This window comes from Panthera tigris, chromosome C2, assembly GCF_018350195.1.
Source record: "Panthera tigris isolate Pti1 chromosome C2, P.tigris_Pti1_mat1.1, whole genome shotgun sequence".
Taxonomy (NCBI): domain Eukaryota; kingdom Metazoa; phylum Chordata; class Mammalia; order Carnivora; family Felidae; genus Panthera; species Panthera tigris.
Window position 1 is genome coordinate 9,065,186 of NC_056668.1, and position 26,493 is coordinate 9,091,678.

The following is a 26,493-nucleotide window of genomic DNA, read 5'->3' on the forward strand; positions in this document are numbered from 1 at the left end:
TATATTCTGTAATGTCAAAACATGAGAAATAAATGAGCATTAGGAGCATATGCAGATCACAGGATGTTACCAAACCCGTTCAAAAAAGTAACATGGAAATGTTAAGATACCAATTATCTGGTGTACCATCTTTGTGTAAACTTGAGATACAAATATATAATCAAATATAAAGATATAAAAATTTAATATAAACTGAATGCATATATATGAATGTGTATATGTATGCAGCTAATATTTTCTGGAAGGACCTACCAAAAGCAACCGTGGTTAACTTTGGGGAAGCAGTGGGCAGAAGCCTTTCCACTTGATCCCATTCTGTTCCATTTGCATTTCTAACTGGGGCGCCATCTCTGCTTCTTTTTCTCCCTCCTGGCTCGCCCCAGTGAGAAAGTAGCCCTGCCAATCCTGAGTCTGTTGCAGGAACGAACTGAGTTCAACACCTGTAAACACTCGCCACAGGAAGGTACAGATCAATGGTTCTCAGTTCTGACGGCACACAGAGAGGCCTTAAAAAAACAAAAAACACAAAAAACAAACCTGATATCTGGGCCCAAACCCAGACTCTGAATTAGTATGGGGTGCATCCTTGCACTGGGAGTTCTAAAAACTCCCCAGGTGATTCTAATATGCAACCGGTGGGGGGGGGGGGGGGGGGGGGTGAGAACCACCAGATGTATTTAATTATTCTTCAGTGACAAATAATGACCTAACGAGCTGCTGATTACAAGATTAAGTGTCTTCAGACCATGGGCAGAGTCACCAGCAGTACCGCCCACATTAGGAATTTGAGGCCCAAATAAAAAATACATTGATATGCCACACACCAGTCCTGCTGCGTGAACACTTAGCTAATTAAAGCGGGTCCTGTTTATAGGGATTGTGGACTGTGCTGGTTTACTTCCTCATACTGTTTTTGTTTTACAGTAGTAACTAGTTTAAACACCACTGTCCTCCCACATTAGCCTTTTGCAAATTTAACTTAACAACAGAAGACAGATACCTCTACCTAAATATGATATATACATGAAAACCCATGTTGTTGTTCTGTTAAATTTTGTTAGCTACATTTTCAAAGAATTGTATCCTGGCAATATTTGCTTAAAGGGTGAAATATATGTAAGTACTTCCAAAGAACCAATTTAGCAAGCAAATTTACTAATCCTATGCCTAACTTTCCCATTAAGCAAGATAACAGCCATATAAAATATATATTTTTGCAAGAATATAGCTGACCCAAAGAAGGGGAAAATAGCAAATTCCAGAAAGAACTGCTACATAAATATTCACAAACTTAGACATGCTCTACATTGCTATCACTTAAGCAAGATTTCTTTAGCCTAAATGATTTACAGAGGAAAAAGTCTCTTCTCGAGTGTAAAATACACATACACACGCACGCACTCACGCATTCTCTCAAGATGAGCTCAGTCTTTAGAGTCTTAATGGAAACAGTCTTAGTCTCCTAAACAGAACTTGTAATTAATATAGTAAAATGAGCTCAACTTGAGGGTCTTCAATGAGCAGTTTTAGTTTCCAAAATATAATTTGAATATAGAATTCTTTAAAAGTAGTATCTGAAGAGTTAGCTATCATATATATATATATTTACTTTATTACAAGATATTTTAAAATTTGGGCAGATACAATTAGGACAGAAAACCAGCTTCATACCAAAAATACACTTTCAATTACTTTATCAAGCAAATAAAAACAACTTTCATTTATTTGCTTTTTTTAGAAGTTAATGTACAGTAAAAATATTGTATATGAAAGACATGTAATTAAGCATACATACAAAAGAAACATGTATTGAATGTTCAGAAACAAAAGTAAAAATAAATAGCAATGATAAAACTTTGAAAAAAAATAATGCACATTTCCGTTGTGGAAAATACGATTCTTAATTAATATATACATAGTTATACTTAATAGAAAGCCATCTCTTTAAAATTGCACAAACATGGGACCAATAAAGCATTAATTTTTATGGCATGTAATACTATAATCCTAGGGCAGTTTTCTGCTTACCTCCAAGACATATAAAACACCTAGGTCTGTAATATAATGAAAGGTATGCTGTTCTGTTTGAGAAAGATTGTCTTCCTCAACTCTCATTAACCTGTAGTAATCCTACATAAGGCTGTACAGGAAATTTCACAAAAAGAAATATTCAACAATTATTGTGCCCACTCCATGCTGACTAGGCAGCCAAAAATGGGCTTCAAAGTAAATGTGGTGGGACATTTAATATTTTTGATACTTTTTTATACTAAAGATCATTTCTTTGTTCTATAAAAACACTGCATTTAACCATGATTGGCAGTCCTGACACAAGGAAAATCCTGGCAAAATGGATGGAGAGTTTCTGCTTACCTTATTTCCATGAATAAAATATTTCAGGAGATAAGAATTTATAGAAAAGAAACATTACGGGTCAATTCACTTACAACTTCTCTTATCAGGAGTATAATTCCATTTTTTAAAAATCCTGTTTAAACTTCTCTGTAAGAAAACCAAAGGTAACATTTCCATCTGTAGTATGGCACAGCCCTCGCTTCAGAGAAAAATACTTTGGGAACGAGAAAAGATTGCACAAAGGCTGGGGCAACCTGAAGAGCTCTTGGCGAAAAACACTGAAGTCCTCTAGGGGAATAAAAAAATATGTGCAGACTTAATTACAAATATTTACATTTCAAAACCGAATCTTGAGTTAGCTATTCAGCTGCTCAGTACCAATGATTCACAGGCATTTCAAAAGGTGTGATAATGTGTCCACAGTATTTGTGACCACACTTGAATGCATAGAATACAGTAAAGATTATGGTTCTTCAGTCTGTTACCTATCATATCTATAAAACAAAATTGTTTACATTTTGAAAGCTGTACAACCAAAAAGATTAAGCAAATATTTTTATTATCTCACATAAGATATACCTTAGGTGCTACTGATTTCACTCATTTGTTCGACAACTTGCCCTAAAATTTCATCAACCACATCAACATCGTAATTCACTTGCTGAAGATCGAGATCAGGTACAATCATGGCCAACAGCTGTCCTACGTTAACTCGAAGAGATCGAAGTTTGAGGCTGCAAACAGAAATATTACATCTGTTAGATGAACGTCCTGCCACAGTTTAATATTCACATGGAGCCTAAAATTTAAGTGATACATGAAGTTGCTTAACTTAATAATTTAATACGTAGTATTCATCTCTTGGTAAGTAGAGTGTTTCAAAAAACTAGTGGCTCTGGTTCCAACTAATACGATTTTAATTTGCAACTGAAGAAAACATGGACTGGTGAAATACATTTAATTGCAAGATGTTATTTATAATATAAAATATTATCACCTGGAAAACAGTAGGGGTATACTAGTGAGAACGCTGGTCTAAGAATAAGAATGCGTCTCTTTGGGGGCACCTGGGTGGCTCAGTCGGTTACGCAACTGACTCTTGATTTCAGCTCAGGTCATGATCTCAGGGCTGGTGAGATCCAGCCCCTCGTCAAGGGGCTCTCTGCTTGGGATTCTCCCTGCCCTTCCCCAGCTCGTGCCCTCCCTCTCTCTCTCTCTCTCTCTCGCTCTCGCTCTCAAAAATAAATAAATAAACTTAAAAAAAAGAATGCATCTCTGAATTTCAGCTTGTGAGGAAAATAAAAACGGATTTGTTCTCTAAAACATTTCTATGAGATACCGTCCTTGTGTAAGAGGAAAAGGAAATGGTTCAAGGGGTCATAAGCTCACAAAACTTTGGGCTAACTAATGTTAAACAAGTTTTTTTAGATGCAGGACCTCCCTGGACCTTTCATACGCTAAAATTCACAGGCTGCCCATTTACTATGCATTTATAGGGAATGGTGTTTTGCTAAAAATACTGGGAATCTCTGGATTAGATGATCATTACCATTCCTTCCAAATGAAATACACATATCTGAATATCAACATCCTAGACTTTAAATACCTACAATTATTCAGCAGCCTTTGCTTCAAAGACTGAGTGAAACCAAGGGCCCTGAATGTTACAGTTGCTCTTATTCTGTCCCCCCCCTCCTCCCAAATGAAGGCAGCCCACATTTACTTTAGATACTGATCTAAGGTGGAAATCTCTGAAGAGTCAAGATACTCATCCTTGGGTTGACAATGCACAGAAATGTGATTTTAAGCATGTTTTGTGAGCTTACAGGGTAAGGTTCTGTTGGTCCTTAGACAAAATTTTACATCATTCCCACGCCAGCCATTTTGTCCAAGCTTCCCCACTCATCTTCGATCAGAGGCCCATGGTTCAAACGCGTTTCTGCTTTGCTTTTCAGAAGTTATTAACCATTCTATATCCTTACCAAGAATATCCTCTTTATCATAATCACAACCTTTTATCTACATGAAAAGTTGGCAAAAGACTAGTAGGACCCAGTGACCTCTTACATGTCCTTTTCTTTAAGTCTTTTGATTGTCCCTGGCTGATTCCTCCTGTCCACCGGACATGCCACAGATTCTTATTTTTAGTGTACAGAACAGCACTGTCCAAGAGAAAGATTCTGAACTCCATACGCAACTTAAAATGTTCAAATAGCCAAAGTAAAAAGTAAAATGCAACTGTAAACTTAACTGTAGTTATACATGTAACCCAATGTAACTAAAATATTATTTCATCACATAATCAAAGTACATTATTTTTTTTTTGATGTTTATTTTATTTTGGGGACAGTGAGCGTGAGCAGGGGGTGGGGGAGTGGGGCAGAGAGAGAGGAGGGACAGAAGATCTGAAGCAGGCTCCACAATGACAGCAGCGAGCCCAACACGGGGCTCGAACTCATGAACGGTGAGATCACACCCTGAGCTGAAGTTGGACACACAACCAACTGAGCCGCCCAGGCACCCCTCAAAATATGTTATTAATGAGATATTTTACATCCTTTTTCCTTTTTCATACTAAAACTTCAAAATTTTATTTTTTTAATTTATGTTTATTTATTTCTGAGACAGAGAGAGACAGAGCATGAGTGGGGGAGGGGCAGAGAGAGAGGGAGACACAGAATCAGAAGCAGGCTCCAGACTCTGAGCTGTCAGCACAGAGTCCAACACGGGGCTCGAATTCACAAACCGTGAGATCATGACCTGAGCCGAAGTCAGTCGCTCAACCGACTGAGCCACCCAGGCACCCCAAAATTTTATTTTTTATTCTATACTTAAAGCACATCTCAATTCAGACTAGCTAAATTTCAAGTGGTATATACCTATACTATTTTGGAAAGCACAGGTTTAAAAGATCAGTTAAAAAAAAAGTAAAAAATGAAAGATCAAAGATCATCAGTTACTCAAAGATCAGTGTGCAAGAGAACCATCTTAGAGATTGTTTAAAAATTTCTAAAAAAGTTTCCAAAAGTTTAGGGGCGCCTGGATGGCTCAGTAAGCGTCCGACTCTGATTTCGGTTCAGGTCATGATCTCACGGTTCATGAGTTCGAGTCCCGCATCAGGCTCTGTGCTAACAGCACGAAGCCTAATTGGGATTCTCTTTCTCTCTCTCTCTCTGGAAAATAAATAAACATTAAGAAAAAAAGTTTCCAATTAAATAAAGTACACTGCAGTCCAAGGATCTGCATTTCTACAAGCACCACAGATGCCTGAGGTTCCCAGAAACATCGCTTCTGAGCCTTAGCCCTCCAGGCTTTTCTGTACTGCTCTGCTCCATGTGTATGAACAGATTTACTGAAATCCTTCAAAAACTTAAGTTAAAAAACAAGATAATAATATAACTGATGTCAAGAGACGATGGCGGGAGATCATTTCTCAACAGTGCCTTTTCAGTCTGCAGTCATCCTGTATTAGCAGGAAGAGTTGCCCAGTTTGGGCCCTTAATGGCTACTTTCAGATGGTAAGACATCAACACATCAGCAGCACCATCACCCTCGCCCACCTGAACGTCTGCCTCCCCTACTCTCAGCACTGAAACAAAACCCCAAGCCCATAGGGTAACCGTTCATTTACTATTTTCTTATTTTCACAGAAGACGTCTTCCTACTAACCACCCGAACTATGGCAATTTTTAGTAACTTTGTGATTACCTACAAGTTAAGATTGGGAGGTCACAGAGTAAAATGAGGACAGCAAACCATAAAGAAATGGGGCCAAGAACAAAAGTAAAAGAAATCCAGGTGAAAAAGTAAGTTTCACGAAATAGTCCCTTGTCTTTTAGTCATGGCCAAATCCACCCTCTTCCGTGATAGCTAACTCAATTTCCACTTTTCCCCAAACAGCATTCCAAACCACTCTAACCAACCACCCGCACTTTATTTACTCCTTCCAAATTCCTGTGTCTCTTAAGCTGAACTTCCACTGTTCTTTCCCAGAAGGGAAGGATGAGGATGTGTACTTCTTTTGATTGAACAGTATCTGTCTGATGTGTGCTTGCAAATAAATATCACGCTAACCACGCGGGCCGCCCCGGAGGAATGCCTGGGGTACTATTACCTTTCCCCGTCAGTATAATTTACAGACTCCTCAATGTTACTTGAAGTTGAAACATCTGCTCCTAACTGGTGATTTGTGGATTTTAATTGTTCAATTTCAGTTTTCAGTTCTTCACATTGTGAACGCATTTGTGATTTTTCCATTTCCAATAATTCAACCTGACAAAAAAAAAATTTATTGAGTGTAAAATTTAGAACTAATGCCAAAGTGCAAATTTAAGCTAAGACATGTAGAAAACCTGAGTGATGAACGTTACCATCAAAAAAGGGCAAAAAACCCACAGGAAAAAAAAAAAAGCTTCCTCTGTTTGGTGTCACCTCGACATTTCGTCACACTGGAAACAATACCAAAGTGGCTCTCATTTCTTGGACACACTCACCAGCTGGAAGCTACAACAGAAAGCTTATATTGATTTTTATATATTTTGTCATCTGGCTCCAAGCCAATACATCAAGATGAATGTTCAGATGAGCTGTTACGTCCGCATTATTTCCAGCAAGAGGGGGCAGGAGAGCAGCACACTACTGTTTCCGAAATCTTAGCAGAAAAAGCCTTCTTTCAAACGCCACATTAACAGGATACGTAAAATACTTGTTTTTAGAAGGAGCGACCCAAATCTGAATGGAGAGTACACAGAGGCCACTACTTGACGCCTGACACCTACCATTTTTCTCCTTCTCCTTCAGTAAAGGAACCCCTGATAAAGACTACAGTTCCAAGGCGCCCATTAGCCAGGTGGCTAAGTTCTGACAGATGGAACATAAGCGACTTTCAGGGACCACACCCCTCCTCTGTCCTGCTGCTTGGAATGTAGATATACGAGGACTGGACCCGCAGGGCCACCTCCGACCATAACTGCATGCGGAGAAGCGAAGCAACAACGTAGGAGCCTGCTGTCTCAGGCCTGCGGAACCGCCAGTTGGATGTTCGTCTCCGTCTCCTGCCGGCAGACCCGATCGTAACTAATACAGGCTGTCTCTATAAAATGAGGACAGCATCCACCTTGTGTGGTTTTTGCAAGGCCTGTTAATAATGGATGTGAAGTTCCCTATATTTAGTAACTGAGTGCCTCAATGGGAAGAACGGTATTCTGAGCAGGACAATCCTTCATGATCTAGAAATTTCCAGTACCCTATAGTAAATTTACCATACCTGTCACTACGTTAAAATTCCCGTAATGCCCATCTCCTCAACACACGTGTCCATATGCCCCCCAGGACCGCCTCCCCAGCTGAGAAGCAGTGGGGTAGCAGAGTCAATAAACAGGTTGTTACGTAATCTATCCTAATCTAGCAACTGGCAGCTCTTTACGCTTTAGATGCCCGGGGACTCCCATGACTCTTATCACGCTGGCTGACACACTCACCTCACTTTTATACTGGTCCCTCTCCGCAGTGCACTTGTCCAGCTGTCTAAACACGTCATCCAGCTGCACAACCATTTCGTCCACTTCACTTTTGCTCTCACTGTTGGAACACTGATTGCACTCGGCCTTTACGTGCTGCAGAGCACTACACTGTTTCTTCAGCCTTTCTATTTCTTCCAAAGCTTGCCGATACTGAGACACCACGTGGTCCGGACTTTCAGATTTGCCATTAATACTCTCAAGTAAAAACACAGCATCAGTTTCGGTAGACTGATGGCACGTCTCCTTCTTCACGTATCTGTCGTTCAGTTCCAGTATCCTCTGTTGTAACCCTTTGATTTGGTCAGTGAACGCATTACACTGTCTCTTATAATTTTCTTTTTCTTGGGTCACTAGAAGCAGCTCATTTCTCAGTTCGTTTAACTGGCAACCAGCATCAGCCGCAGATTTATCAAAGGCTTCCTGGGTGTCCTGTGTTTTGCCTTCAGCTTCCACACAGGAGGGCAGCGCGGCCGTGTCATTTCTGGCATCTATGTCATCTTCAAGGGTTTCCTCCTTTTTAACAACTACACCCGGGACTTCAGTCTGGGTGGCCGCGGTAGTTCCCTGATCACACCGGGATGACGAGGCGCCTGATGAGCTAGTCTGGCCACAAGGCTCCTTCTCGGCCACAGGCTCCACCTGCAGGCCACTGTGCTCCATGTGACTCTGTTCTGATTTCACTTCAATATCATGATCTACTGCAGGTTTGGGAGTACTGTTTTCTTCCAAGATGATGACATCTTCATCGTCATCATCTTTATAAGCTGAATTTTCAAATGCTTGATTACTCAATCTCCGAGTCTTGGAGTTCAGAATTGACGAACGAGTAGAAAGTCTCCGTTTCAGGCTGGAAAACATTGTATATAGAAAATATAAGACTATACAATATAGAAATGAACAAAACAGATGACCTTGAAGCAATCTAACGATCTTAAAATTCTAAGAAATGTCCGTGCTCGTTTAAAAAAATGACACAGGGGCGCCTGGGTGGCTGTCGGTTAAGCGTGCGACTTCGGCTCAGGTCACGATCTCGCGGTATGTGACTTCGAGCCCCGAGTCGGGCTCTGTGCTGACGGCTCAGAGCCTGGAGCCTGTCTCAGATTCTGTGTCTCCCTCTCTCTCTGACCCTCCCCCATTCATGCTTTGTCTCTGTCTCAAAAATAAATAAACGTTAAAAAAAAAAATTTTTTTTTTAAATATAAAAAAATAAAATAAAAAATAAAAAAATGACACAGTACTCCTCGATGATTTGATGAAGTAAAGAGGATTTTCTCCTTATACAGTGGAGGAAACAATTAGACTACTGAGGCTGCTTTAAAGTACCAGCTCTACATACTGCCAAACATCCCTTCATTTGATGTCTCTGGGCATTTCAACGTATCCACGCCCAAAACGGAGCTCCGCAACCCAGCCAGGTCTATTCTTTGTATCTGAGCGAGCTCTTGGCTCTGCACCATTCCCGTTCGCTCACTGTAATTTTGACCAGTGTTCAGTGATCAGAGAGGAGCCACACCAACTAAACCAGCATACCCTATCCTTCCATTTTCCCTGCAGTAAAAACCACCTCATTTTGCTCATCAGCTTGGTTTTCTTTGAATTTACCTCCAACTGATTGTCTTTTTCCCCCCTTAGAGTGATATCTGTCCTGGTTTGCTGTTTGGGTCCTATGTGTTAGCCCTCATATTTCTCCATCTCAAGAAAGGTTCTTCTTCTGCTTGGCTTTACTCTCTCATAGCAAGGGGGCACAATCTCCAATCAAATCTTGAGAAAGGGTACACAGGACATAAAAAATATAAAACTTTACATCCTGAAAAGTATCTTTATTCACTTCTCAATTTTATGGCCTGCTTGGTTTTTATAAAGCATCATTCCAGGATCATGTACCATTCAGTGTTCCTGCCATTCTAATTCCTGATCTTTTAGCAGGTAACTTGTGTTTTCCCCTCCTGAAAAAAATTATTTTCCCTCGTGTTCTAAAATTTCATGATGTTTCTTAGAATAGATCTTTCTCTTTTTTTTTTTCTTTTACGTTTATTCATTTTTGAAAGAGAGAGAGAGACAGTATGGGCAGGAGAGAGGTAGAGAGAGAGGGAGACACAACTCGAAGCAAGCTCTAGGCGCCACACTGTCAGGACAGAGCCCAACGTGGGGCTCGAACTCACCAATTGTGAGATCATGACCTGAACCAAAGTCGGACGCTTAACCGACAGAACCACTCAGATGCCCCAGAATGGATCTTTCCCCAGACATTTTTGCGGAGTATTTGGTGGAAGTTAAGTCTCCTGCTACTTCCTCCCCTTTGTTTTCTCCGATTTCCCAATCTGAAATTCCTTTATTGAGACATTGGCCCTCCTGTATCTTGTCTTTTCCTTTTTCTACCCTCCACCTGCTTATCTTTCTAAGTATGTGTCTGTTCAACACCTACCCACCTCCCAGTAAATTCCAAAGGTTTCTGCTACTCCCTTTGTTTCAGTTGGTACATGTGGTAATCCCTGCCTATCTCTGTGTTTCAGAGTGAGGCTGAATGGAAGCAGTGAGGGCTGGCCCTGTGATTCCAAGCGTGCTCCAACTCTCAGCACCGTCTAGGGCTTTTCTCTTGGGAGCCTGAAGAGGGGAAGAAGGAAGGGGGATTTCTTACCATTTAGTATTCAAACGTTCCCTTACCCCTCCTGTTTCAGAAGAGTGGTTCCCCCACACCGCAGCAGTGAAACTGGCCCAGAAAGAAAATGTCTTGCCTTCTGACAGAGAAGTCACGTCAACAGACTTGGCAGGTTGTGAAGAGGTCTAGAGAACGACTCTTCCTTAAACTCTCAAATAAGCCTCCTGTACTCACCCATTTTCTACCTTAACAAATACTCTGTACTCACCCATTTTCTACCTTAACAAGTACTCTGTACTCACCCATTTTCTACCTTAACAAGTACTCGATGCTTCCGAGTTTAGAGCATGCCTGGGCTTCCATGGAGTTAATCACTTAACTGGGAGCTGTCCTATTTTTCTTACCAGGCTAATTGCCATTTATCTTTCTTAAGATTCAGTTTCGGTACCACCTTTCCACAGTCTTTGGCTTTATTCTTAAAGCTTCTGTTTTTCTCAAACTCAAATTTCAAATTCTTCAGGCTTTAAAAATTAATGAAAAATGTCTATTCTCTTCTTCTACTTGGATGGAATAAATCACTTTAAAGAATAAATTCCATTGTCTTTTGTCTGTAAGCTTTACAGATTTTGTTTTTTCTTACTTTGTTTGGAACCATCTTTAAGACGAAAAGCCAAAAATTTTAAGGAGACTAGTTACAAAAAAAAATTCACACAAGTTCTTAGTTAAGTAGCAACCCAGCCCCCAAATACGCCTCTAAAATGCAGGCTACAAACAGCAAACTATTTTAGAACATGCCCTCCTGATGTATATACGCATAAAAGCAATACTTTCTAATCTTTTTGGAGGTCAAACATCCCTGAGGATTTAATGAAGGCAATAAAACCTCTCAGAAAATCCCATCCCGCTATCTCAGAGAACCTCCTTTCAAGGTTGGTTTTCCAACAAAAAGACCAAGTATAATACAGTCAGTCTGATGCCCTAGTTTGTTGGTATCCTGTTTTCTTCTTCACCTGTGTTCATTCTATTCCCTCTGAATGGGCCACCTGCACAGAGAACTGCTTTTAGAATTTCAGGAACCAAGTACTGTATCTCATTACAAAGCCTTTCCTGACCAGTCAAGAGACCTAACTGTTCAATTTACATATCACTCATACATTTCTTTCTCTTTCCCTCTCCATCCACTCATCCAACATACACAGCTTGCCACGAGCTAAGAACTTACAGGTCACACCTGACATTATAGTGTCATATACTATTAACTACTGCATGTTTTTCTTAAATACTGGTAATTCTAAAAGCAGGAACTTTCATACTATATAGAATTTGAAAGGGGTGAAAATTCAATCAAATCCACAACGAATACAACTGATATTTTAAAAATTATTTTAAACAGGTGGCCTAAGTGGGGTGCGGGTTTTGTTTAGACAAAAAAGCAAATTAACTTATCCCTAAGACTTCTTACATGCACGGAACTACAGCTTCTCAGAAGGGCATTATTGCCACACAATGTCAAGTGAAGGCTCTGTTTAGTATTCATTCCCCGAATGGAAAAGCGCATTTTAGCCACTGACTTGTTGCTCTCGGGTTCCGACTGGGGTGAACCTCGATGGTTGTTTAGAAGTCTTGTTGCGTATGTATTTGCCACTTCTGAAAGATGTCCTCTTGGAACACTTTCCTTCACGGGAGAAAAGCTCTGACTTGACACGGTGGGTGTCCGAAACAAGAGTTCAGCATTAATCTGTTGGAAGGAAAAAGTGTGATCTTAAAAGGGCTTTCTTAACATGCCAAGCCCAAAACATGAGATATTATTTTCCCTTCTCCCCTTATCCCAGGAAACACTAAGAACCATCCTAACCATGTAAATTCTTTATGCCACACCAGGGAACAACAAACAGGCCAATAAGCCAAATCCAGCCAAAGAACGGTTTTGCATTTTTAAAGGTGTGAACAAAACAAAGAATACATAACAGAGACTGCATGTGGCCCACAAAGCCTAACATACGTACTATCTGGTCTTTTACAGCAAGATTGGCTGACCTTGTACTAATAATACAGGACTTGTCAAGACACAAGTAGAAATTCAGTTTTCTAAGAGAAATAAACTGAAGATAAAGTCAAAGATACTGCCTTTAGAATAAGTAAGCCCACTATTCTTTTCACCCAGTTCTGTTGTCACCTCCAAACCCTCATCCTTTACATAAGAAAATATTTCAATGCAATCAAACGCAAACATACAATTCTGCAGCAGACCAAAGCCTCTTACACAAGAAGCACAGCGCCCTACCCACATACTCAGAAAACGCTCCTTAACCACCATTAAGCACGGAGAAAGAGATGGAAGGGCCAGGAAGAGTGGTCAACAAAGAGAAAGAAACACCGTAGCGCTCCAGGTTGGTACTAGAACATGGCTCCCCAGGGCTTCCTGGGAAGTTTCCCTGACTGCCTATGGAACAGTAAGATTCTTAACCACTTGCCTTTCCTCAGAAGATGCCCCACGAAATAACAAAACTGAACAGTTTGAATCAAGTTGTTGGGTTAGGAAGGAGGGGTGTAATAAAAGGAGTTCTGTGAAATGAATGAATGAACACAACCACTTCAATTTGTTGTGTGACAGCTTTAATAGCAAGCTTTCAAACTCAATGTTTGCTAAACTAACCACTACCCAACATAAGACACAGCTATAAAATGGAAGGCTTAATTCATTACCCGAGGGATCATTTCTGGTTGTCGGATCCGGAATTTGTCCTTGTCTCTTAAAAAAAGAAAAAAAAAAAGATGAAAATGTACGTAAATTTATTTATTATTTTTCAATTGCTTCCCATTGACATACTTGCCATTTCACTGAGTCACTCAAATAGGTACACTGAACTTTGCTTCAATTTCATTATCATCAGTGGTAAGCCTTAGGCAGGAAATACTTTCCACCTCTTATCTCAGTAACGCCCTGATGTCTGCCTCAAGTTCTCCATCCTGACCAGCATTATTCTGACCTTTGAGTGGGAACACCACAACTGGCTTCTAACTGGTTTCTTTGCTCCCAATTCTGCTGCTGGATTTACCCTCAAAAACAGTGCACTCTATATCAAAACCTGGAAGTTCTGCATGAACTCAGCCCCTGCGTGTGGTACACTAGCCGGAAGTTCACCAGGGCTATCGTTCATTACCCAGCTTCTCCCTCCCACCTCTATTTTCCATCGTGTCCATTCACATATTTACTCTAGTTAAAGCCGAACGAATCACTGTTTCCTATACATTCTCATCCTACCCGTCCTTCAAGGCATATTATACAGATGTCCTCCTTGAATTTTCCTCATCTGGGTTTCCCTTCCCATCCCCAGCGAGAGGTCGTCTCTCCTTATGGGCTTCCCAACAGGACTGGATTGTGCCTTTTATGATACTCGTCAACTTCTCGTCAGTAATACGTACATGCCTCACCTTCCCTATTAAGGCTTAAGCTCATACTGGGCAGTACTCTATGATTCATCTGTGTGTGGCCCCTAAAAGACAAACTATTCTGTATGCAGACTATCTTGTAGACAGGACAGCAATAAACAGCAGGTAAAAAAGAGTGGATATCCACACTATACTGTTAAAAAAACAAACCAAAAAAGCACCCGATATTATGCGTCCACAACAAAGTCTTTTTGGGGGTCATAGTCTTCTTCGGGTTGTACGAGCATGATCTTGGAGAAACATCAACGAATGCTGCAGACCCATCGCTGCTGCTAACCTGCGCATTATTTCCCTACCGTACGTTAGTTCGACACTCACTTCTTTTTGTAGGTTTTTTCGTAAGTAGGATGCACCACATCTTCATCTTCGGGTTCTTCTGGAACATCACAATTTCTAGTCAGAAAAATCACATGGGAATAACACGTCACCAGCGCCTCTTCATACATCTTGAACAGTACTTTCTGCCTTTCCAAAAAGGGTACTACCAACTGTATGGTACCTGAACTGTGGGTCAGGGTTATTGGAGCAATACCATTTTTCTGGAAGTTGATCTATTCCATCTGGTAATTTTCGCCACTTTAGACAGGAATCACATTGAACCCATGTCTGATCAGGACGTTTCCTGTAACAAAACATAATATTAGCATGAAAATATGGATGCTAAGTATACTTCATTAGGTCTTCTACATCATTTCCACAGCAAAATGCCTCGATTATTTACTTTGTCCCCGAAATGTCCATGACACAATTATTGTCATACAGAAAATTAAAATTTTTAAGCCAACAATTTTGGTTACCTTCAAAAGATTAAAGCTAACAGGTCAATTTCAACAGACTGGGGCACCTGCATGGCTCAGTCAGTTGAGCGCTCAACTTTGGCGCAGGTCATGACTTCACGGCTCGTGAGTTTGAGCCCTGCACCAGGCTCTCTGCTGTCAGCGTACAGCCTGCTTTGGATCGCTTTGGATCCTTTGTCTCCCCCTCTCTCTTTGCCCCTCCTCCGCTAGCTAGCACACAAGGTGCACGCGCGCACACACATACATATACGCTCTCTCTCTTAAAAATAAACGAACATTAAAAAAAAAGAGAGACTTAAATGTCCTACTTAAGAGCATACTATTCAATTTGTTCTCTGATAATAAAAACTCAAAATATTGCAAACACCTTGTTTTGAAATTTATATTAAGTTAGCAATTGCAATGTCCAATCTAGTATATTAATTAGCACAATAAAACACTCAAGTACAGAAAACAGACAAGCTATTACTATAACTTAAGCAATTTTTAATAACTGTATTACTGTTATAACTGTATTTTTAGCCTCTACTATAGCATATCTCTGAATATCTACATGCATATTCTTTTACTTTATAAAGTGCTTCATAGTTTTATCATTTGAAAATTACAATGATCCTATGAATAATGTAGGTATTCATTTAACATTTAACAATTATTTATTAACAATTCATTTAATCTATGAAGACTGGGGCACCTGGGTGGCTCAGTCTGGTTAAACATCTGACTCTTGATTTTGGCTCGGGACATGATCTCATGATTTATGGGTTCAAGCCCCAACTCAGACTCTGTGCTATCAGCAGGGAGCCTGCTTGGGATCCTCTGTCTCCTCTGCTCCTCTCCCACTTGTACTCTCTCTCAAATAAATAAACATCTAAAAAATAGTATTTTTTAAATAAAAAAAAAAATGAAGACTTCACCTTAATGCCAATAACTTTTTATTTTTATTTTAAGTATTCTTTACTTAAGTAATCTCTATACCCCACGTGGGGCTTGAACTCACAACCCGGAGACCAAGAGTTGCATACCCTTCTGACTGAGTCAGCCAGGTGCCCCTCTAACCAACACTTTTTAAATCTAGTTTTTTAAAAATGCATTTATAGTTAGATAAACTTCAAATAATCTAGAAGTTTATAAAGTAAATACAAGTCTCTTATTTTAGGAACCTACCATTGTTCGTTTTTTTAAACCCTGGCACAATTTTCTATGCTTAAAAAACTAAAAAAAATAAAATGGGAAATTAATACACTGAACTGCATCTTTTTGTTCTTCATTACACATCTTGGTCATCTTTCCATCAGTACACAGTTATTAGTCATAAATAGAGCTGGTACTGTGTGCTACCAGCTTGTCTGGCATATTTTTAAGTCTTACAACTCTAGGAGGTGAGTGTTACTAAAATGTTCCCATTTTACAAGTGAAAAAGTAAACCTGTAAGAGGCCAAGTAATATGTTCAATGTTGCATCATTATTTAAGCAGAATTACAATCGAAATTCAGGTCTGCTTTAGACCCATGATCCTATTACACAAGACAAAGGTTTTTCAAACAATGAGTACAACCCATTAGTGGATCATGAAATCAATATAATGGGGCAAGACTTGCATTTTTAAAATAAGTATCAGCATGTAACATTTGGGTAAACACTATTTCATGCATCTTTTGCGTGCATGATGTATAAATATATATATTCATTGGTTCATTTCATGGTGTGCTGACTGGAGCTGTAGAACTTACATCTGACTATGGGTTAGTCAAAAGTTTGTGAACACTGTACAATCACTATACCCTCCCCATATCACATCTTGATATTAGAATGGTTGACATTTTTTCATGTACGTACTGAATATCTTCAACTGGCAAATTTAGAGGATATTCTGAATTTTTCTTGACTTTCATTTCATTCCAGTAATCATTCAGCTTTTCTCCTAGTGCTGCTATTGTCAGCCTTAAGAAAGAAAATCATAAAATCAATTTAAGAAAAAAAAAAAAGATTACATCTATGTCAAACACAGAGAAAGCACAAACAACCTAGTAATGATTGTGTGGACATTATGGGGGAGAAGGGATGATGACTCCCAAAGGTACAGTGAATAAAGAAGGCTCTTGTGGCAATTTTCTTTAAGGACATTAAGAAGTTCCTAGAGGGGCGCCTGGGTGGCTCAGTCGGTTAAGCGTCCGACTTCGGCTCAGGTCATGATCCCGCGGTTCGTGATTTTGAGCCCCACATCCGGCTCTGTGCTGACAGCTCAGAGCCCGGAGCCTGCTTTAAATTCTGTGTCTCCCTCTCTCGGCCCCTCTCCCGCTCACACTCTCTCTCTCAAAAATAAACAAACATTAAAAAAAAAAAAAAAAAAAAAGTTCCTAGAGCAGAGCCAGAGCCAGGACCATCTTTGAAGACACAAATAGTAATATTTTGTGTCCTCTGTTGGGAAAATCTGCTGCAGGCCACTTAGTGGGAGAATCGCAGGCTCTGAATTCCAACCCCAACCAATACAAGCTTCAAGTCAGAATAAATGTAGGCAATCGTTACCAGCAAGTATACTTCAAAATAGTTTCTGTCCCACAATTAAGACTGTCCGTTCTTCCCCAGTAAGACGTTAATAAAAAGCAAATCAATGGGATCTACTGAGATAAAGAACGCTAAGGCCATCCTTAAGCAATCACCTGAGTTCAGCACCTACTCACACACAAGGTACAGTCAGTGTAACATTCTAAATTTAAAATAAAGCTTTCAAACTCGATATTTGAAATTTCATATTCTACACTGGCAGGCTGAATCAGACACTTCTATACCCAACCATTATCTCTCACTAAATTTTCCTCCATGATCACATAACACATAAGCATTCAAAGGAAAATGAATCTTCTCTCCCAGATATATCCCCTCCCTGCATCTCATGTTTTCAATCCCTCTTCGTCCCTTTTTCTCATCACCTCTATTCCTTAGTCCAGAAGACTGCACCCATTTCTGCTGAGAATACACCGAGGAGTGGAGCTGTGGGGTCATAGGGGTGTGCATTGATGTTTGGCTCTACTTGATAATCTAACAGTTTTCAAAACTGATCAATTCTCATACCCACTAGCAATGACGAGAGTGCCAACTGCCCTACATGCTCTTACTCATTTTAAATAACTTTTCCATTTCTGCCCATTATGATCAATACTTTTTGCATCTTGTTTTAAAAACCCGCTTACTACTGGTTCTGAAAATTTTCTTGTTTCCATTTTCTGTTTTTGTCTTTCTCATTTAGGTCTAAAGTCCATCTGGTATCAATTTATTGCTACATCTGAGGCAGGAGCTATATTATCCATACAAACTGCCAATTGACCCAGCATTGTTGGAAAGATGATCATTTTCCCACTACACTATGATGTAATCTTTGTCATAAATCAGGTCATCGAATGTATAAAAAGTGGGGAGTTATTTTGGGCTTCTCCATTTCACTAGACTGTTTATCCTTTCATTAATACCACACTTGGTGCATGGCAGCTTTGTAAGTGTTGGTATTTAATAGTATTAAGTTTTCTTGCTTTGTCGTTCTTTAATGATTGTCTTTAAGTATCTTGGCTCTTCTGACTTTCCACATAAAGTTTAGAATAAGCCTATTAATATCAATAGCAACACACACTGGCAGGGATTTTTTTTAAAAACTGGAATTATATTTAATTATTTTGGAGAAAAACTGACATTTTATAATATTCAGCCTTCCAACTCTTAAACTTGGTATATCTACTCATTGAGGGCTTTAATTTTACTCCACAATATTTCATAGTTTTCAACGTGTATATTGCATATTTTATTTATCCCAAAATCAAGTACTTGATTTTTTTGATACTTAGTAGGACTTTTTAAAAATCTCATGTTCTGGTTTTTAGTCATTGGTAAACAAATACACTCATTTCTGAATACTTCTTATCCAGCAACCCTGGACTACATAGTACTTAACTTGTTACTTTATTAATTCTAAATCTGTGGATTATTTTGGACTTTCTATATACTTAATACTGTCTTGTACAGGAAAGTTTTATTTCTTCCTTTCCCACCCTTGTAACTTTCACTTCTTTTTCTTCCCTTATTATTCAAGAATGGTGGATAGCAGATATCCTTGTCTCATCTTCACCCTTAAGGGTAAAGCTATCAATAATTCACCAGTAGGAATGACGCTTGGTGTTCTGTGTACATGCTCCTAATTGCTACTATGCCCTTCCATTAATCGTTTTGTAAGTGTCCCTTTTTTTTTTTCTAAATTACAAATTTGTGTTGTGATTTATCAAGTACTTTTTCTTAGCTATGAAAATAACCTCTGAGAGTTTTCTTTTCTCACATCAATGTGATGAACTGCATTGATTTTGGAATATTAAAACTACCCATGTCATCTTGGAATATACTCCAACTGGTTTTAATGTATTAATTTTTCTTTTTATATATTTCACTGGACGGTATTTGCTATTATTTTAATTAAGATTTTTATATCTTGATAATGAGAGGAATCAACATAAATTTCCCTTCTTGTAATATATTCATGAGTTGACTAACAAAGTTATGTGTCCTCATAGTATGTTGTAAGTTTTCTAAAAATTGATTCAATTTCAAAGGAATGTACCTGATTCATCTAAGACGGCGAGTAATTGTTCATATTATTCTTCTGATGTTTTTGTGTCCATAGATCTGTAGTCATGTCCTCCTTTTCATTTCTGATAGTAATGATTGCTATTTTCTCTTTTTTTCCCTTTTATTGCCAGATGCTTATAGATTTTACTACTCTTATCAAAGAACAAACTTTGAGCTTTTTGATTTTTTCTGTTATGAACTTGTCTCTCAGCTTCAAATCCAGTCTTCTTTGCTCAGATTTCTGATTCTAAAACTTGATGGTATAAATATTTATCCTTCGGCAGCCCGAAAAATGTTAAACTGGATTAACAGGGCATTGAACTTGCTAGGTGATGATAGCAGGACACATGTCCTTCATGTTCTGGTATGCGGTGTTATTGTTTGACTAGAGTCCAGTGGCCCCCCAGAGGGGCTCTAAGCTGTGTTCTCTAGCTATGCTCTGCCCCCAGCAGCCCACGACCTCCAGCAACAAAGACCAGTTCCAGTGTGCCCACATCCTTGGGCAAAGACAGGTCTCCTCTACAGAACAGCTCCAGCACACCCACACCCTCTGGCAACAGTGGACCACATCTACAGACCAGCGCTGGCCAGGCCTTCTATCAAGTTTCTTACCATGGCAGGTAACTTGTTCCTGTGTTTGTCTGAATCTCTGTTGGCGGGGGGGGGGGGGGGGGGGGGGGTCCTGTCCTAGTTCCTTTATTGTCTATTCTTTTCTAATCACGAGGTAATCGTCTTTCATATCTGCTAGTTCTGGATACCTGTTGTCCTCTTTTACCCCTTCTGGTAATCACCCTCTACTATCTTAGTTAATAATCCTTAGATTAAATTATCCTCATTAAAAAAAACAGGAGTAGGATCTGCCTCAGGAGTGAACTCTGAATGTGTATTGATTTTCTATATGTGTGTTTCCTAATTCACTGATTTTGCTCTCACCTTTATTATTTTCTTCCTTCCACTTTCTGTGTTGTTTTATTTCTGTTGTATTTATTTGAATAAAGGGCCTGTTGCATTATCTTTATCACAAATGTTCCTATGTTTACATTCTATTCGTTATATATGCTCAATAGGAAAACTGTGCTTCCTAAAGTTATAAGTCACATTGATGGTCATATTCATCCTATGGCTTCTAACCATTCTTAAAAGATAAGAATATTTCTGTCTAAGGCTCATAGGACAAAATTACCTTAAAGTTCCCAACTAATAAGCACAAAGTGTCAGGACATTACATAATAAATGCTGACACCAAGAAAGCAAGCACACCCTCTATATTTTCCACAAAGCTCAGAAATACTTCATCAATAAAGATAGGAGAGAATGTATTCCTACTTGTGATGGAGTAGAATACAATTCCTAGGATGGGAGAAGATGGTTAAATGTGTTTTCCATCCATGCCTCTCACCTACCAATTTTCTTAAAGTTCTATGCTATAAAAACATCCACAAGACAGAAAAAAAAAAATTTCAGCTAAGGAAAAGTTATGACAGTATTTCTAAAACTGTAAAAAACCGGTAACTTAAATAGGTAACATACCTGTACTCATTAGTATAGTCAAAATCTTGTTTATTATGAGTTGGCTTTAGGAAATTACACTCTATAATTCCCACCACTCCAACACCCATGTTGTTTGCCTGAAAAAGAAAATAAAATCAGTGTTGTAAGCATAAGACATGATACTCAACATGATTACCCTTCCACAAGGATTTACAATTTGTACGAAACATTTTTCTACATTTTATGTCATGATTCGTAGAAAATTTCAATTGAAAAGTAGTGTCTCGTAGATAATTTTACTTTTCTAGAAGTTAATTCCCAAATATATTAGAGCCTTCCTCCAAAACACTTTCACTGTTGTCAAATATCCATTTAGACAAGTATTACCCCCAATTTTATCCAAGAGAAACAGACCACCTCTACTGGGATGTATTTCTTACATAGCAGAAACCACAACTAACTCCTTTCTATATCCACAAAGACTAGCCAAGACTCTAGCAATAATATGCCAAAAGTTTGCTAGATAAAAATTAAAATCATTTATCCAAAGTTACACATCTGGTTGTTAATGGTGATGGAATAGAAACCTAGGTCAGTTGAAGTCAAGTTATTTTAAAAATGCTACTAGCTAAAATATTGAACTCAGAGTATATGAGTCACATATTCTGATTACCTATGTGTGATCAGCAAGTGTATTTTACTCACAATTGTAGCAGAGTCGACAAAAGGAAAAAGTGGAAGAATATATAACTTACGTAGCGAAAATGTTCATAAACAGAGCAACTATAGAAGAAACCATGCAAAACCATAATCCCACTCTACCAAAACCATCAGTGGTTTGTCTCATTCGATCAGTAAACCACAATAGCCTTCAATGTGTGGGTCCTGTTTGCCTCCTTTCGAGCCTCATCTTCTTGCCTCTCTCCCATTACTCTCGCGACCTAACATCTGCCCCCAGGCAGAGCAAACTACTCCCTTAATGAGGTCATGTTCTCAGAAGCCTCTTTCCCTTCCTGGGCAGATATTTTTCTCTGCCTGGGAAACCCTTGCCAGACTTTCAACACAATAACATCAACTAAGACTCCATCACCATGCTCTCCAGAAAGCTTCTTCTGATGCTTCCGACTTGTACTACAGTCCCCTCACCAGAAAGAGCTCTGAGAGCATGCTCTGTACCTTATCTTTTTATTCTGATCATCTAGCATGGCAAATCCTATCAAATATCTGACACCTTTTTAAAAACTGTTTATTGAGTTCAAAGAATGCAAATACTATAGGCAAATCCATCACCTGGTAGAGAAAAATAAAAGTTGGCTGTAAAAGCCTACTTTTTACCAGGTCAAGCCTAACCAGAAATTATACACAATGCAAACATAATTGGGTTGGAAAAATGGGCTGTGTACCTTACTTTGGTCATTTCATCAATGACAAAAGAAAAAAATAATTAATATTCTGTCACAGATACACGGTTTGTTTTGAAAACCAAAGCACCTGAGAAATAAGGCTTATTACCAAAAATGAATTTCCAATTACCAGTGAAATTTAGTGACTTTAATTATAGAATACTTCTGTTGAAAATTACTAGTTGGATTATAAATGAAAATTAGTTTTTTAAATGTGATTGATACTGCATATCATGGTTGCCATATTTCTGTATTTATTTATTTTTTAATGTTTTATTTCTTTGAGAATGAGAGAGCATGAGCTGGGGGAGGGGCAGAGAGAGGGAGGGGGGAGAGAGAGAAAATTCCAAGCAGGCTCCAACACAGAGCCCAACAAGGGGCTCAATCCCATGAACCATGAGATCATGACCTGAGCCAAAACCAAGAGTTGGATGCTTAACTGACTGAGCCACCCAGGCGCCCCTCTACATTTATTTTTTGACCGAAATTAGTGGTTACCAAGAAGAGCCCAACAAAGTTTATTTACTTTTGCAAAAATGCTATATTCGGGACTTGTGTCGATGTAAAACATGTAACAGAGTTACAACCCTTACTACATAATATTGAAGATAAACCCACACTATTATACTGTGTAGAGCTCACATCATTCTACAAAGAATTTAGAATGAAATAAGATGAACGGAAAATGAAAACCATAGAACTGGAAAACAAAATATGCCTAGACATAAAACCGTTAACAAACTTGATTTTCAGAACTTATCACTCAATTCTTAACACATATACCCCCAAAAAACCTTTCTGTGAAAACATGTTTAAGGATGAACAAACAAGCATAGTGTGGGTAATGTTCATCAACCTAAATTGAATTCTACAACAACGGAAGTGGTTTAGGAGGAAGGCCTAATATATTTAGGAATTAACTCCAGAGAAGTACTCACCTATATGATCCTGTTTTTCTGGCTATTGAGTCAGGACTAAATAAAACCAATTTCATCCCAGAAATAATCACGGATCCATATCCAGATGCAGTCAAAAGATCTGCATCCGGGCCTAAGATCCATACTCATTTTAGGTCTGGGCAAGTTACCTAACTTATTGGCTCCAATTTCCTCAACTGTAAAACAGAGATAAAATATTCTGTCCCCCTCGTAAGATTATTTGGACCAAATGGGAAATGCAAAAGTATTTTAAGTTCAAGTGCCATACCAACATCATTAAACACATTGACACTTAAAAGTTATTACACAAAGCATGTTATTTCACATTTGACCCAGTAACATGGTATTTTAACTTTATAAAAGATATTTTCAGATCTACAGCTTACCCTTAACTGACATCCAACTTTTTCATAAGCTTTGATGAGTCTATTTCTGTGATACATCATTATCCCATAATGGTCTTTATTTCTGCAGTTGAATCCAAATGTAATTCTCACTGTTTTAGTCTTAAATGTTAAGGAAAATTCTGAACATGCCACCTCGCTTCCTTCAAATCATCCTTTCTAAGTCATTTTTTAATGAATCCCAAAGTGCATAAAAAAGGGCAAAGTTGGAGAGGACTCCATACCAGAATAAAAGGAGAAAGGGGGAAGAGGAATACACTTTATTAATGTGTCTTTATATGGCGTCATAAAAAGGAAGATAAAGGATACTAAAAACTTGGGTCGATAAACATCACGTTCAATGTAGGCAAGACTCTTTGAAACCAGCTGTGTCTTCACCTTCTGTCCACGTAATATTATCTGCATTCTTGGCTTTAGATACAATATACTGCAGTAAGCCTGAAAAGACACACAATAATATCTGTCTTTTCCAAATAATTACCCACAAATGTGTTCAACTTTACTGATATATGTATTTAGAAAGAAAGCTACGACCTCGCTTTGATAAAGGACCCATGAACTCTTCAACAATACAGACTATAAAGCTGTTATTGGTTAACATTTGATTGCTCTTCTTTAAAAATGAAACTCAATATACTAAAGCCAGAGAAATGGTGTGCAGAAAACAATCTATTGACCTATACAAATGCCATATTAAATTGCAAATAAACTTTTCAAAAAGTTACAAAACGGCGTATGTGGTATGATCTCGTTTTAATTTTTTTTAATGCACATATGTACAAAAAAAGGGACTATATTTTCTGACTCTTCTGTCAAATATATATATTGCTATACATTTTAATTTTTGTTAATGTTTATTTTTGAGAAAGAAAGAAAGAAAGCGAACAAGTGCGGGGCAGAGAAAGGGAGACACAGAATCCAAAGTAGGCTGAGCTGTCAGCACCGAGCCCGACATGGGACTCAAACCCACCAATCGTGAGACCATGACCTGAGCCAAAGTCAGCTGCTTAACTGACTGAGCTACCAAGGCACCCCTATTGCTATTATATTTTATTTACTATTTTTTAAATTTTCTTTCTTAATGTTTATTTATTTTTGAGAAAGAGACAGAAAGCGAGTGAGCGCACAAGCAAGAGAGGGGCAGAGAAAGGGAGACACAGAAGCCTAAGCAGGCTCCAGGCTCTGAGGTGTCAGCACAGAGCCCGACACAGGGCTCAAACCCACAAAGTGTGAGATCATGACCTGAGTGGAAGTCGGACACTCAACCAACTGAGACACCCAGGTGCCCTGATTGCTATTATATTTTAAAAGTAGCAATAAATTTTATTTAGGCAAAAATGACAAAAAAATCTAATACAGACAAAAGGGTCTATTATATACTTCAAAAGGAAAATATCATAAATAATATACCAACACTTATGCTGAGTAAATAAGCTTGGTATTTTTTTCAAAATTGAGTTGTAACAATCAGCAGGAATCTAAATGTGTTTTCAATTTTTTTTTTTTGAAGTTAGTTTGTCTATCTATCTATCTAATCGCTATACCCAATGTGGGGCTTGAACTCACGACACTTGAGATCAAGAGTTGCATGCTCTTCCAACTGAACCAGGCCAGGCACCCATTTTCAATTCTTTTTTTTTTTTAAGAGAGAGAGAACTCGCAAGTGGGAGAGGGAAGAAAGGGAGAGGGAGAAGGAAAGGGAGAGGGAGAAGAAGAAAGAGAATCCCAAGCAGGCTCTGCGCCAACACAGGGCTTAGATCCCATGACCTTGAGATCATGACCTGAGCCACACCATCTACTCTGACTGCCTCTGGACCTGTTTCCTAAGTGAGCAAGATTTTCATACTTCAATCATGTTTTGGGGTATATCAAGGAATACTTAAATATCTTCCATTGTAACTGTTAAGATCTCCAAAAGTTACATGGTAAACCTGTAAATGTCAAATGTATCCTCAGCGTGGGGTTACGGAATAATCTCAGCACAAAAGGTCAAGGGAAAAGTCAGTATTATATGTCTTATCACGACAGCGAATAAAAAAAAAATTCTTTTTATATCCTACTGTTATTTGATTATTAATTTCTTCAATCTTAAAAACATATTCATTTCTAGGTCTAATGTCAAAGGTATTTATCACAAAACCGTATTAATACATAGGATCTGTAGTCTATAAATAATTTACTGCTTTTGGATGTAAATTAAGCTGTGTGTATGTGTGTTCTAGGACGTTTTAAATTTAAAAAACAATCGGTATCTTTGCTGGAATCAATCACTATGGCTATCATAGGACATACTGATTCTAGGATTCCTAATTCAAGTAATGTAACCACACAGTGAAAGAACTGCAAGTGCTATTAGACCCGATGACTTTGCAATTAAAAAACCATTTTCTGAGCAAAATACAAGCACCAATGCGCTCATGAAAAGTTAAATAAATTGGTTCTGAGATACTTTCACTGACAGCATTTATAACATAAGCAGAAAATGGAATTTCCATCATTTGCTGATTCTCCCATGTCCAGAAAGAGGGGAATACATACCCTCAGGGAATAGTCACTCTCAGGGGCAATTTGGTCCATCCTTTCTTGTTTCTTGTACCCCTTCTTCCCTGTTGTCTCATCCAAATCTTCAGGAATTCGGATGTCATATTTATCCTTATCAAAATCAAACTCTGTTGCGCTTTTGTAGCTATAAAAACAATTTTTTGAAGGAGGTAAATTTTACCTTCACGGCAAGATAAGCAAATACACTGCTAACAAAACAAAACGCCTACCCACGGTAGATGTCCTGGTTGGGGGGTGGGGGGGAGGGAGACAAAAGCAAGGGAAAAATGAAAGAACAGGAATCCAGAAAGATGCAGAAAAACTGTATTCACTCTCACACTGCTGGTGGGAATGTCAAATGGTAGAGCCACTCCAAAAA

At 38.7% G+C, this 26,493-nt stretch overlaps 1 protein-coding gene across 1 annotated transcript in view; it reads right to left on the reverse strand.

The window, feature by feature from the left end:
* Positions 1 to 323: 323 nt before the first annotated feature.
* The window catches only part of MORC3 (MORC family CW-type zinc finger 3), a 41,102-nt gene continuing 14,932 nt past the window's right edge, over positions 324 to 26,493 (reverse strand). The window contains exons 6-17 of the mRNA XM_042956913.1: positions 26,112 to 26,259; positions 23,883 to 24,011; positions 23,556 to 23,675; positions 20,868 to 20,965; positions 16,566 to 16,670; positions 14,429 to 14,551; positions 14,248 to 14,322; positions 13,183 to 13,228; positions 12,048 to 12,214; positions 7,836 to 8,724; positions 6,470 to 6,627; positions 324 to 3,089 (exon numbers count right to left, since the gene is read on the reverse strand). Of these exons, the coding sequence (XP_042812847.1) occupies positions 2,936 to 3,089; positions 6,470 to 6,627; positions 7,836 to 8,724; positions 12,048 to 12,214; positions 13,183 to 13,228; positions 14,248 to 14,322; positions 14,429 to 14,551; positions 16,566 to 16,670; positions 20,868 to 20,965; positions 23,556 to 23,675; positions 23,883 to 24,011; positions 26,112 to 26,259 (2,212 nt within the window). The 3' untranslated portion in view covers positions 324 to 2,935. The remainder of the gene's footprint in view (positions 3,090 to 6,469; positions 6,628 to 7,835; positions 8,725 to 12,047; positions 12,215 to 13,182; positions 13,229 to 14,247; positions 14,323 to 14,428; positions 14,552 to 16,565; positions 16,671 to 20,867; positions 20,966 to 23,555; positions 23,676 to 23,882; positions 24,012 to 26,111; positions 26,260 to 26,493) is intronic.